This window comes from Erinaceus europaeus, unplaced genomic scaffold (assembly GCF_950295315.1).
Source record: "Erinaceus europaeus unplaced genomic scaffold, mEriEur2.1 scaffold_869, whole genome shotgun sequence".
Taxonomy (NCBI): domain Eukaryota; kingdom Metazoa; phylum Chordata; class Mammalia; order Eulipotyphla; family Erinaceidae; genus Erinaceus; species Erinaceus europaeus.
The window spans coordinates 1,467-16,540 of NW_026647985.1; the positions used below are offsets into that span (position 1 = coordinate 1,467).

Here is a 15,074-nt window from a genome sequence, read left to right on the forward strand (position 1 = left end):
CAACAAAAGGGAATAAATAAATAAAATAAATATTTTTTAAAAAATGAAAAAAAAACTACCCCAAGTATTTCTATTGATGATTTGAGAGGGATGGAGAAGGCAGCTTGTCCATCTTAACCCTTATTGCTACCCCCAGCTCAGGTGCCTCTTTTTTGGGGACTATCACCTCAAAAACTTTACATCTTGTCTTTTAAGGTCTGCCTATTAAGAAGAGAATCAGAACATCACTCAGGCACATGTGATGCTGGGGGTTGAACTTGAGACCTTGTGCTTCCATGGAAACCCAGTGTTATAACCACTGCACCACCTCCTGCTCAACTGGGTTTTAACTTTATTTGCTTCCAAATCTTCTGATTCCTCTTTATTGCTAAAATCATTGATTTGTGAAATCTGCTTACTTACTCACACTTAAACAAAAAACAGCATTAAATGAAATAGAAAGTAGCCTTTTGTGGTCCAGGGGATAGAACCTTATTTGGAATGTTGGCCTTAAAAACATAAAAGTATTCAGTTCCATTCTTGACAGTGCATGTGCCAGAGTGATGTTCTCGTGTCCTCTCTCCCTCTCTCCCTCTCTCCCTTTCTCTCTCCCTCTCCCTTTCTCCCTCTCCCTCTACTTCTCTCTGTGAATAAATCTTTTCTATAAAGAAGATACAATTTTAGCAGTGTTTTCATTCACAAGTTACTAAGTCTGAAAGGCACTGCTGGTTCTTTCCGCTTTTCCCAACTTTCAAGATTAGTAAGATCAGTAAATTGGCAGTGTTTTTTCAGTGATTTAGTGTTTCATTTAAGCATTTTATGGATAGCATTTCTTTATGTATTAAGGGTAGGTTTTATATTATCAGTCAAGTTCTTCAAATTTATGTCTAAAAAGTTATACCTGTACACAATTGTGAGGCAGATTACAAGAAGAGAATGTGAAGAAAATATCACTTCCCTACGCTTTTCTTGAGCCTTCAGGCTGCCATCTTCCAACTCCTTTGACTGGACTGTTGGCACCCATTCCACATTTTTATGAATAACTTAGACGTCACACTCAACAGTTTCACCATGTTGTTTGTACATTTGCGTCAGTGTTCTTTATTCCTTATTTCTTTATATCTTTGTGGTCTTTATTGTACTTGTAAATTCAGTGACAATAGTAACTCTGTATACACTAATTCAACGTAATTATCAAGACTTTCTTTTAAAGATGCATTTTATTATATATTAGTTTCACATGAGGCAGAAAGAAGGAAGGGAGGCAGAGAGACAGAGAGCAAAAAAGAGAGAGAGAAAGGGAGAGGGAGAAAAATAGAGGGTAAGAAGTAGGAGGAAAGGCAGGCTAGAGCACTCTGGTGCATGCTATGCTGGGGATCAAACCTGGGACATCAGGCATGAAAATCCAGTGCTCTAACACTTGAGATATTTCCCCATTCACAAGACTATTTCTTCAAGAAATGTCCCTACCCTTTCCACAATGAATCATTCATGAATTTTTTTAAAAATTCTTTTTTTAAATCATTTGTATTCAAAATTGAATCACTGAGGGGTATACGTTATTTTAATATACTTGGTTTAACACATAACAGACCTAGTCATAAGAAGCAGAAGTTCCCTAATACAGAAACTTTAAGGACATTGGTTTTGTTTGGCCCCACAAATTTAGGATAGTTGTATAAGAACTGGTGAATCTGTGTTCTGGGAGGGGGCGCAGTGATAAAACTTTGAACTCTCAAGCATGAGGTCCCGAGTTCGCTCCCTGGCAGTACATGTGCCAGAGTGACATCTGGTTCTTCTTTCTTTCTCCTCCTATCTTTCTCATAAATAAATAAAATCTTTAAAAAAGAAAGAAAGAAAGAAAAAGGGCTGAGGTAGATAGCATAATGGTTATGCAAAGAGACTTTCATGCCTGAGGCTCTAAAGTCCCAGGTTCAGTCCCCCACACCACCATAAGCCAGAGCTGAACAGTGCTCTGGTTAAAAAAATAAATAAATAATTGGTGAATCTGAGACCATAAAGAAAAAAGTCATAGTATATATACTGTGTGTGTGGTGTGTGTGTTGTGTGAGAGTGGTGTGAGTGTGAAGTTTGTGTGTGGTGTGTATGTGGTGTGTGTCATGTGTGTGCTATGTCTGGTTTGTCAGTGTGTGTGAGTGTGGAGTGCGTGTGGTGTGTGTGAGAGTGGTGTGTGTGTAGTGTGTGAGTCAACAACTGCCACCTCTCCAGATTCAAAGGAGGTCTTGAAACTTTACATCAGGCTCAACCTGACGCTGTTGACTGGCTATGGAAGAAGGGCAAACGCTAGAAGAAGAAGTGTGTGAGTGTGGAGTATGTGTGTGAGTGTGGAGTTTTTGTTTGGTGCGTATGTGGTTTGTGTGGTATATGTGGTTTGTGTGGTGTGTGGTGCGTGTGTTCTGTGTCCTGTGCATGTTGTGTGTGTGTGAGGTGTGTGTGGTATGTGTGTGTTTTGTGGGGTGTGTGTGTATGGTGTGAGCACTGTCCAGCGCGCTCTCTCTCTCTCTCTCTCTCTCTCTCTCTCTCTATATATATATATATATATATATAAATTATATGAAAGGAGGAAAGAAAGAAAAAAAATGAGCATGGCACAAATAACTTCACCACTGTGATTGGATCCTGCTGAGAAGTGGTCACTTCTTGCTTTGGGGACTTCTATTCTGTCTCCTCTTCAAGCTATAGAGTCAGTCTATCAGTTGATATGTTCTGCAAAGTTTTGGCTGCCTGGCATACTGGTTAAGAGGAATACTGTGCTTCCCATACCCCTCATAGAAGCATTATTATATATTTATGTGTTCTTTTCGGCAACAGTTCTTTTGATCATGTGGCCAGTTGGGTGTGTGATAGAACTTTTTAAGCCCCTATTGCCCTGGTAAGTCACTTCTTCCATCATTGAGCCAGAGCTGAAAATATCTCCGTTGCATAGCACCATAACACTTCCTTCAAAATAGCATTCGGCATTCCCACCCTCCACCCAGCTCTGACTTGTAGCATCACTGCTATTATTTGCAGAGTACAAAATAGGAAAAACAATACTTTTAGAGGATTGTTTGTGAATGTGAATCCACTATTTTTATGGAGAAGTAATCTGCATTGCCTTTCTCGTCTGCCCCCCTCCCCAACAAAAAAAAAATGACTATAGAGAAACAAAGTTAAAAAAAATAAGTGGTTCAGAATTTGTGTCTCCTCTAGCCAGCACTAAGAGGGATAATGTCATATTCATCTTGTCCTAGAAAAGATTTTTAGAAGTGAATTTATGCATATTAGCATCTTGAGAACCTGTGGTTGAGGACATTTCCCTTTAGTTAAATAAATAGACTATTCTAATTCAGATAAATTATAAAGTGACAGAAGATGAGCCTAACAGGTGGAATTTGGGCGTAGAGATTGGTCAGAATAAACATGCCACGATTTAATTGTAGACTTAACATTAGTATTCATTTTATGCTTCTTCCCATTAGTGTTTGTTTGTAAAGATAACAAAGACATTTAAGAGAAAAAGTATTCAAGTATTTCAAATGAAGTCTTAGGCAAAGGTTAAAAGAAGTGATAAGATGCTGTGCGACCTGTGTGCTGACATGGGGGGAAGGGCAAAGGAGAGCTGGCTGTATCTGAAACCTGCTGCGACCAGCTTGGACAGATGTGGGTGCAGTTAATTACAGGACTTTGGAACTCACAGTTTGAGAAAACACTGACTTAAGTAAAGTCCTTAAGGGTACTACTATCTTTTTGGAAGAAGGCTGGGAGTGTGGATTGACCTGCCAATGCCCATGTCCAGCAGAGAAGCAATTACAGAAGCCAGACCTCCCACCTTGTGTACCCCATTAAAGATCTTTGGTCCATGCTCCCAGAGGGATAAAGAATTGGAAAGCTTCCAATGGAGGGGATGGGATGCAGAACTCTGGTGGTGGGAATTGTGTGGAATTGTATTCCTCTTACCTTATGGTCTTATTGATCATTATTAAATTTATTATAATAATAATTATAATAATAATAAAGAAACCAAGGTTATACAATTAAGAAGAAAAAATAAAATCTTTTGGTGTCTTTTTTTTTTTTTTTAAGATTTTATTTATATATGAGAAAGATAAGAGGAGAGAGAAAGAACCAGACATCACTCTGGTACATTTGCTGCCAGGGATCGAACTCGGGACCTCATGCTTGAGAGTCCAAAGCTTTAGCACTGTGCCACCTCCCGGACCACACATTTGGTGTCTTATGTGAAGTTTTTTCTTTAATGCTTGAGTATAACTTCTTTTCTTTTCTTTTATCATTTATTACCAGTTTTTTTATTACACTATTATTTAATTATATGTTACATATAATTCATTATTTATTGTTTAGTTAATGAAAGTAATTGTAACTTATGGCATGTTCCCAAATTACTATGATTATTTATATTGTAAATTCATAATTGCACCATACTGGTTTCTTGAAATAGTTGGTCTTCCTTTTGTATGATAAAAGTGTATTGAAAAAAAAGTGTATTTGAATTGCTTTCTGCTGCTCACAAAAAGTTAAGAATTTCCAGAAGCTCATGACCCCCTATAACTTTGTATTATAAGTCTGGTAACTTACCTCATAGAAGATAATAACATCCAGGGAGAACAATTATACCTTGAAATTAATTGCCATTTAAAGAATCTAAGAATCTGATGGGAGATTTGTCCAAGGCTCCATCCAAGGTTCTTTGTATTTCTGGGGCCCTTGATTCACTCAGGATGAAGGCCAAGGCCAGACCATATTCAGTGCAGCCTACCGGGTATGTAGGAAGAGGACAGACTCTGGAAAAGGAACATCTAGATAGACTTGCTATAGTGCTGTTTGTCAGTTTAGCTCCCTGTCTACCTCTTTGCTTCAGTTTCCTCACCTGTGAAATAGTCATCTGTAATCAGAGGGATTGTGCGTGATTTAGGATACTTTCAGTCAGGGTGTACCTAACTGCTTTGATCTCTCAGTACCATGAACCAGTTTCTTTCATTCTTTTTCTTTTCCCCCATCACTGAGGCTTCACATTCCAGCCTGTTTCTATTTATTTATTTATTTAAAATTTTTTTTGTAGAAATGGAAATATTGACAAGATTATAGGATAAGAGGGGTACATTTCCACACAGTGCTCACCCCTAGAACTCCTTATCCCATCCCCTCTCCTCCTCTAATAGCTTTCCTATTCTTTATCCCTCTGGGAGTATGGACCCAGGATCATTGTGGGGTGCAGAAGGTGGAAGGTCTGGCTTCTGTAATTGCTTCCCCGCTGAACATGGGCCTTGACAGGCCGATCCATACTCCCAGCCTGCCTCTCTCTTTCCCTAGTGGGGCAGGGATCTGGGGCGGTGGGGCTCCAAGACACATGGTGGGGTCGTCTGCCCAGGGAAGTCAGGTTGGCATGGTATCTTCTGGAACCTGGTGGCTGAAAAAGAGTCGATATAATTGCTAACTAATGATGAGCCTAAATGCAAGAATATTGCAGATGTTTGGGGTCTCCGTTTTTGAAAGTTACTAGGTCTATTTTAAGTATATTCCAAGGGACCCTTGCATCTCCCAGTCGTGGAACCTCTAGGGTGGTGCTCACTTTCCAGCCTGTTTCTTAACTCCGCTCTGCTATACCTTTTAAGTGGAAGTTATAATGTCCCTGGGGTGGGGGTAATGAAGTTGCCATGAGGCGGTCAGTTCCATGCTTGGCATGTTGGACCTGGCCATCTCAGTCACCCAGTATCATCAGTAGCCCCATGCTGCTCTTCACTCCTAAGTAGTCTATAATTGTAATTACTGCGCTGATGATCCCATCTTGCTTCTACTGGTATGCTATGCTCCCCCCTCCCCCAATGACTTTGAAAGCCATGTAAAGTGACTTTTTCAGAACCTGGTTTTCTTCCAGAGCAGGATAGAGAGTCTCTCACCTGTTGGCCCCACTCATTCTCATTCTTAATTTCCACTGTGTCCCCAGGTACAGCAGGCAGAGCGCAGCCACGTGCCTGTCGCTGCCGCCATGCCGTTCCCGTTTGGGAAGTCTCACAAATCCCCCGCAGACATTGTGAAGAACCTGAAGGAGAGTATGGCTGTCCTGGAGAAGCAAGACATTTCTGACAAAAAAGCAGAAAAGGTATGTTTTTGGCTTTATTTTATTTTATTTTTATATGGTATTATTTTAATTATTATCTTTATTTATTTATTGGATAGAGACAGCCAGAAATTGAGAGGGAAAGTGGGGGATAGAGAGGGAGAGAGAGAGACACCTACAGCCCTGCTTCACTTCCAAAGCTGTCCCCCTGCAGGTGGGAACCGGGGCTTGAACCTGGGTCCTTTAAACATGTGCACTCAACCAGGTGTCCTGCCACCTGGCCCCCTGGCTTCATTTTATATTTTTAAGTTTTTGATCATGAGCAATGGAAGACAAAGTGGGAGGAAATTAAAGAAGAATTTGTAGCCCTACTGTGACATTAGCTGCTATTCAGAACACTGCGTTTTCACCTGTCCTGTGACATTAGCTGCTATTCAGAACACTGCGTTTTCACCTGTCCTGTTACATTAGCTGCTATTCAGAACACTGCGTTTTCACCTGTCCTGTGACATTAGCTGCTATTCAGAACACTGCGTTTTCACCTGTCCTGTTCTCTAACAAATGCATTTGTGGCTTTCTCCTCAGTTTTTCATTTTTGGATTTTATTTTATTTAAATGTCATTGAATTTCTTTTTTCTATTGCCGCCAGGGTTATTGCTGGGACTCAGTGCCTGCACAAATCCATTGCTCCCAGTGGCTATTTTCCCCCTTCTCTTCTCCTCTCTTTTATTGATAGAGACTAAAAGAAATTGAGAGAGAAGGAGGAGAGAGAGAGAGAGAGAGAGAGAGAGAGAGACCGACCGACCAACCGAGACCTGTAGCACTGTTTCATAGGGAAACTTCCCCTCTTCAGGTGGGCTTGAACTTAGGTCCTTGCATGTCATAATGTGTGGGTGGTACTGAGTGCACTACCACCTGGTCCTTATATGTTATTTTCATTGTTGAAATGACTTACTGATAGATGAGATCACCTGTCTCCTGTGAAGATGCAGCTCCTTGCTTTCCTTTTGTGTTCCCTGTATCAATGGAAGTATCTCCTTCAGTCCAGTCAGTATAAAGCCTGTCATCACAATTTCCTTTCTTTCCCTCTCTTAAAAAGTTTGTCTTTAGGAGTCAGGCGGTAGAGCAGCGGGATAAGCGCAGGTGTTACAAAGCACAAGGACTGGTGTAAGGATCCAGGTTTAAGCCCCCGGCTCCCCACATGCAGGGGAGTCACTTCACAGATGGTGAAGCAGGTCTGCAGGTGTCTATCTTTCTCTCCCTCTCTCTGTCTTCCCCCTCCTCTCTCCATTTATCTCTGTCCTATCCAACAACAATAATAATAACTACAATAATGAAACAAGGGCAACAAAAGGGAATAAATACATATTTTAAAAAACTTATCTTTTGGAAATAGTATGAGCCCTAGATTCTGACTTCTATCCCCACTTGATGAAGACCCTCAGGGCCTTTTTATGGACCTTACAAGTAGCCTCCTTAGTGCTCTAAGATACCATCCTGGCTCTCACCCTTCAGTATAGACACCTCTGTTGGTATGCTGGACCCTTAGTGACTATTCTCTTCCCCTCTCGGTGACTTTTCTACCCCCCTCTCCCTTACTCTCTATGCTTGAGCACTCTTAGCCTGGCTCTTCACTCACTAAAAGCAGCCAGAGCATGTAATCAGCTGCATAGTTTTAATGCCTTTCTGTCATTCTCCAGCACTTCATTTCACCTATTCATATTTCTGAACCAACCTGAGCACCACCCCCCCCCCCCAGGGTTTTCCAGCTACTATTGAATACTTTCCTGCCACACCTTTGCCCTTTAAAACAAATCTCTATCGAGGGACAGACTTTCATGCCTGAGGAACTGGAGGTCCCAGGTCCAATCCCATAAACCAGAACTGAGTGGTATTCTGGTAAAATAAATAAGTGGAATAAATCTCCATCATTTGACCCCTGCTTTGGACATTCTAGAATGGCATCATCTTCAACCTGATATTTTCTGTCTGAATTTTTTGTCTCCCTTACCATGAGTAACCATATTGATGAATTACATATGTGTAAACAAAGTGTGGGGCAGCCTCCAGTCCTGATAGTAATTCAACAAGAAACACCAAAACAGTGAGACAATTAGGGATGATATTACAATCTACACACCGAACACAATAAAAGGTTGAATCTTGCTAACTGAAGAAATATTTTTAAGATCTAAGTAAGCAGTTGCAGGGGGAACCCTGTTCATCAACTGTTAGACTCAAAATGATTAAAAGAGCAGTTCCATTGGGGGATGGTGTGTGTGTGTGTGTGTGTGTCCTGCAATCCCAGCAGGATGTAGAGAAATTAATAAGTCGTATGAACGTACAGCTAATTTAGAATAATCAAAACAGCGTTGAACAGAAATGAAATTGCAGGGAAAAGGGACAGAAGATTGCTCACCCAGTAGGGGACATGCCTTCCCATGTGCAGACCTTGAGTTTTGAACTTCAACATGGGAACACTGTGGTTAACACCAAGGGTAGCACCATAGAGGGTGGAGTAGTGCTGTTAGACCTCTTTTCTTTTCCTCTTACTCGAAATGAAAAGCAAAAATAATTAGGAACAGGAGATCACTCGGGAGTATCATCACATTACAAAAAAGAAAAAGAAAGAAAGAGAGAAAAAAGGAGGACTAGAGATGCCAGACTGTGGTAGAGCCTACATGTTACCATGTACAAGGGCCTGGATTCAAGATCCCACTCCCCCACTGTGGTGAACCAGTGCTACAGGTATCTTTTTCTCGCTTATCCTCTCTATCTCCCCTTCCCAATTTCTTTATCCTGTCAAATAAAAAAAGTGGCTACCAGGAGCAGTGGATTCATTCATTGGGCCAACACCAAGCCCCAGTGATAACCCTGGTAGCAATAAAGACAAACAAAAAGTATGGAGGACTTAAACTGACTGCAAGAATTACAAAAACAACAGTAATCATAACAATATGTGTCGAGAGTCAGGTGGTGGCTCAGCTGGTTGACCACACATGTTGCTATACACAGGGACCTGTGTTCCAGCATCTGACCACCTCAACAGAGTGTCTGCAGGAAGGGAGTCTTGGCGATTGGTTAGTTGTGCTGCCATGTCACTCCTTTCTGTGTGACTCATCTTCTGCAAACTAAAAAATGGCCATCAGGAGTGACGGAATCATGTAGGCAACTGAGGCCCAGAGACAATATAGTGTACATATACATATATAGTGTTAGTATAAAAATAGACATAAACCCATGAGACTCAATAGAGAATCCAGAAATATGTCTATACATATATGATAACATTTTGACAGAGGTGTCACTCAGCAGAGAAGGGATAGATGTTTCCATAATTGTTGAGAAAGCAATTGGTAGCCAAATGTTAAGAACATGCTGTGTCCACATTTTCATGCCACACAGAAAAAGAAACTGTGTGGAGCCAATGAGATAGCTCACCTGGGCGAGGACACTTGTTTTGCCGTGCATGTGACCCAGGTTTAAAGCCCTTGGTACACTGTATGAGGACACTGTCCCATTCCTAGATCCAAGAGAACAAACAGATTTCCTTGCAAAGACTTGGACATAAATGTCCACAGCTTCTAAGTTTGTAATAGTTCAAAACGGAATAACAACGTGCACAAAGAGACTAGTTATGGCACGTCCACAGAGTAGACTTGAGTGGATTAGGGTACATAATTATGATTTTGTTCATACACAACTAATCCAAAAAAAAATGTATGTCAGTGGTTGCTTTGGGAACTTTTGCTCATGTTCACTTTCTTGATGGCTTTGTAGATGTGTATATACATCTAAACTTAACCACATTGTCAACTTCAAATATGTGCTGTGTTGTATGTCAACTCTAACTCAATAAAGAGAATTAAAAAAATTGACTATATGCCAGTTGAGTATTATAATAGAGATGGGTTAGAGATTGTGATTTAGATCACATAATAAACCTCCCAGAAAGAATATTGCAAGCCTAGGTTGCAGTAATTAATAGTTACTTTTAAAATCCATAGTGATCATCCTATGCTCTATAGAAGAAGATACGTTTGTACTTGGGGCAAAGAAATTAGAGTTGAGAGGGGTGTTGCCAGGCACACAGAAAGTCCAGATTGCTGTGAGGGGTGGGGGTAGTGGAGTGGACTGGAGAAAGAGTAAGTTGAGCAAAATATTGTTGTTTGACAAGGGAAGCCTTGGAGCTCTTTATTAAAAGGTTTTTAGGGGCTCAGTTCATAGGAAGGGGAAAGTTCCAGGTAGTCACAGAAGACAGAATTGTGAGTGGAAATAAAACAGTTCAATTTCATCTTGACATTAGGAAAAATAATAGGTGTCAGTTGACTTCCCAGAAAGTAACATGTCTCCAACCTCTGGACATACAGGTCTTATAGAAGAAATTCAGACACATTCTTACTTTGATACACCATCAAATTTACAAAATACTTTTGTGGACAACAGGCCTTTATTTTATTTTGAGGTAGTTTCCTGTTGTCTTCATGTCCCACATGAAGAGAGCCGATGCTTCTAGAAATCCATAATTAGAGTCAGAGATGGAGTTGACTCCAAACTTTGCCACAGCAGTGGGAATACTGTGCCCTTTTCTACTTTATTCCCTATGCCCATGCACATTGTGATCTTACAGACAAAATAACAAATGCATTTGAGTATGTGTGATATGTAGGGATTTTTATTTGTGTTATATGGTACATAGTTGCCATATTAAGAATTGGATGTGATTAAAATAGAGTAGTCCCTTAGAAAATATGCCACAACTTAAAAAAGTTGTACAGAATTACTTAACACCTTTAGAGAAAATGAATTGTCATAACATTCTTATTTTTAGGCAACTGGGGCACTGGGGTGTGGCAGGGTAGAATTTGCTCTTTCATTAATAGCAGCTACCACATAGAGCTAGTGTGTAATGACTACACACTCTGCCCATTGCATGCTATATAAAGAAGGTATGGCTGCCTCACTGGGCTTATATTAGGTTCCCGTCACCACTGAATGCAGGAGTTCAGAGTGTTGAATAGCTATATTCACTCATTTCATGAGAAGACTGAGTTTGCTGGCATAGTTAAAAGGGTTATGCTTTTCATAGCATAGCCATTTAACAGTGACTCATAGTTACTAAACTTGTTTAGAGTAATCTTTGACACCAGATGGTTATTAATAGGTTTTTCTTAGTCCATGATCTTTCAGCTTAGAATATTTTCTCTAGTACAGATATGTGTGTATGTGTGTGTGAGAGAGAGATTTAGCACATAAATTAATGTAATAATGGGATTAATTTCATTTTTAAATATTTGGCACCAGCAATATTTCTATCTACTTTTAGATTCCATCTCACATCCTACATATTCATATACTTTTATTTAAGAACTTCCTTTTTTCAGTGAGGCCATCTAATAGATTCTTGCGTGATTTGATGTTTATGGCAATAAATATAGACTGGTATGTTTTTAGACCACTCATTTAAGATGATTCTCTTGCTAAAGAAACTCAGAAGAATATACTACAAAACTGTATATGATTTAAGCAACCCCCTCAATTTGAACTCTAGAGCATTTTCCAGTAGTAGTAACTACATGCAAATGCTAACAAACTTGATTATGTAAACAAATGCTGAACAGAAGCATGGGACATTCTTCCTAGATCATTTCAAAAATTGTTGCAAAAAAGGTGTGTTTGTAAATTATTCCCATTTAAATTGTGTTCCCTGATGTTCAATTTTATAGCAGTGCATAGTAGTTGGCAGAACACTCTTTTGTAAAAGATGACAGTGGGTGTAATTCCAACATTATTTGTGTTATCTTTGCCAGAAATTTTCCAACTTGACTGAACCCAGACACTTCAGTGTCCTCATGTACGTGAGCAGCTTAATAGGAACATGAATCAGATTTTCCCCCAGTTTTAAGCAGGTTATGATCTAGTAGAAGTAGGTAGCATGCAAATACATATAGAGATACTTAGGGGTCTAAACAAATGCAGTGGAAATCTGGAGAATAAAGCAGTTACATGTCTGTCAGTCAGGTACAGAGATAGTGTTAGTATTAAGGTGACATTTGAGCTTATTTTCAAGATGTTTGGCAAGCAAAGAGTGAGAGGGAATGGAATGTGAAACAGCCTGAAGTATGGCATGTTCAGGAAAGAGTGACAAGTTCAGGGTGACTTTATAGAAACTAGAACATTGGGGGCTTAGAGCAGAGAAGCAGGGTTGGGCAGACCAGAAAGGGTCTTTGTGTAAAACCTAAAGATAAGCTGTGGGAGCTGGAGCTGTCTTTTCTCTTGTTATTGTCTTGCTTTGTCTTAAATATTTGTTTTAAACAAGTATATTAATTCAAAGGAAGTTATAAAAAATTAAGTATACAGGGAGGACCCATGTTTCCTCCCATGGAAAGTTATGACAACTATATACAGGATCACAACCAGGAAGCTGACATTAGGACAGCCTGCAGGCAGTATTCTCATTTCACCAGTTTTGCAGTGTTGTGTGTGTGTGTGTGTGTGTGTGTGTGTGTGTGTGTATGTGTGTGGTTGTTTCAACAAATCTGTAGTTGTAGAGTTTTTTTGTAATTACCACCAGCGTCAAGATAGAGACAGTTCCTCATTACAAAGCTATTCCTTTATAACCACACACATCACTTCTTCCTCTGTCTCAGCCCTTACGGGCAGTGGCTCTGTTATTCAAATCCATAATTTTGTTATTTCAAGAATGTTTTATAAATAGAATAATACAGTGAATGACCTTTTGAGATTGACCTTGTGGTTTTTCACACAACCTTGATTCCCATGAGTTCCATTCAAACAGTTGTGTCAATAATTAATTTTTTTTTTTTCCTCTTTGGAACTTGGACTTCATATATGCACAGTTGCCCCTGGGCTGCTTTTTCATTCATACACAGAGAGGGAGACACCACAACACTGGAGCTGCCCCCAGTGCTAAAGAACTAACCATGAAGTGTCAGGATTTGAACTTAGACTATGCTAGGTGAGGTGTGCACTCTACCTGGTGAGCTGTCTCTTTGGCTCTGAGCATTCCTTTTTTTTTTTTTAATTGTTGTAGTTATTGTTAGTGATGTCGTTGTTGGACAGAGAGAAATGGAGAGAGGAGGGGAAGAGAAAGATAGACACCTGCAGACCTGCTTCACCACCTGTGAAGCAACTCCATTGCAGGTGGGGAGCCGGGGGTTCAAACGGGGATCCTTAACACCGGTCCTTGCACTTTGCGCCACAGGCGGTTAACCCACTGTGCTACCACCCAACTCCCAGCCCTGGACATTCCTTTTGATTATTGAGTAGTTGGTCCATTCTATGGGAGTATCCCAGTGTTTTTGAATATTCACTGCTTGCAAAGTATCAGTACTACTTTGGACTATTTTCTAGTTTAATTAATAAACAAATAAACCTGCTAGAAACATTTTGTCCAGGCTTTGTGTGGCATTTATTTCCCTTCCCCTGATAAATAGTCAGTATGCTGGGGATATAAGATAAGTACATGTCTGTTCGTTAAGGAATTGCTGAACTCTTTTCCAGTGTTGCTATACCCGTTTGCATTCCCACTATCAATGTTTCAGAGTTAGAGATGGGATGAACTTGGAAGTTTATTTGGGCCAGTGGTTATCTTAAAGGCAAAGGATGAACTTGGGGTGAGATAACATGGATACTACACAAGATTTCTGAGGGAGAGTGGAGAGTGTTTGGTGATTATGTTTCATTAACCATCTGCGACTAACACATCCTTTAGTCTGTCTTCTACCCTCAACTACATTCCAGAGCATGGTTAGTAAACTGCGGTGTCTGGAGGTGAGTGAGGCTTCGTAGCCATGGGCTAGATGTGCCTGCCTCACTTTCTGGGATGACACTTCACAGTGCAGAGCCTTGTCTCCCAGGAGCCCTGCCCCAACTGTCTTCTTTGTGACGCTTTTTTGTCCTCCACACCCCCATTAAGGGCAGCTGTTCCACAGTGAAAACCACATCTCACAAGCCACAAGAAAACAGCCACAAACTTTAATCAAAAATAATAATAAATAGTGTGGGTGGCACAAAATGTAAGGATCCTGGTTCGAGCCCCCGGCTCCCCACCTGCAGGGGAGTCGCTTCACAGACGGTGAAGCAGGTCTGCAGGTGTCTGTCTTTCTCTCCCCCTCTCTGTCCTCCCTTCCTCTCTCCATTTCTCTGTCTTACCTAGCAATGACGGCATCAACAACAACAAGAATAACTTCAACAATAAAACAAGGACAACAAAAGGGAATAAATAAGTCAATATTTAAAACAAATAAAGACTACTACTACTAATAATCTGTGCCTCATCTAAAAGCATCAGCATGAGTGAGCTAGAGAGGCAAGGTCCATGTCATTTTCAGTCAGCATGAGTGAGCTAGAGAGGCAAGGTCCATGTCATTTTCAGTCAGGTGAGTGGACTAGTTGGAGGGGCTATTCCCTCAATGTCTTTCTCACTGCCATCATCATTTGTCCTGTTAACCAAAACAGCTGGCCACTGTTAGCCTATGCCAGGGAAACTCAATACGGGCCCGCTGCCTCAGAACATCATGTTCAATGGACCAGCATCCCAGACAGGTCAGGCCACTTACAAGATCATGAAGTCAGACCAGGTGCAAATCACCATCCTGAGACATGGAACATGGGCTGGGGATGTAGAGACATGCAAGCAACCCTGAATACATGTTAGGGAAGCTAGAGGGGTATTAGGGAAGGTAGAGTACTACAGGGCCAGGGGCTGAAGCAAGGTCGCTATGGCTCAGAGAGCAGAGACAGTTACTAGATACCAGGAGCTGGTACTCTAGTCTGCCCCACCCATAAAATGAATATATCCTTCAGAAAAAGAATAAGAGATTACCAAATGTCTCTCAGCAGTGAATTGCCCCAGTGACATTCTATAAGGCCCCACAACTGGTGCTTCTGCAGGAGATCCAGGAAGGCAGCCTCCTTGTTTAGGGGACCTTTTGCCTCCACACATAGAGGGAGCCATCAGTCTTGGGATTAAGAAGGGATGCATTTTACT

General features: G+C 40.7%; 1 protein-coding gene across 1 annotated transcript in view; it reads left to right on the forward strand.

Annotated features, from left to right (window-relative positions):
* The first annotated feature begins 5,927 nt into the window (after positions 1-5,927).
* CAB39 (calcium binding protein 39) overlaps positions 5,928-15,074 on the forward strand; it is a 39,963-nt gene continuing 30,816 nt past the window's right edge. The window contains exon 1 of the mRNA XM_060184583.1: positions 5,928-6,103. Within this exon, the coding sequence (XP_060040566.1) occupies positions 5,990-6,103 (114 nt within the window). The 5' untranslated portion in view covers positions 5,928-5,989. The remainder of the gene's footprint in view (positions 6,104-15,074) is intronic.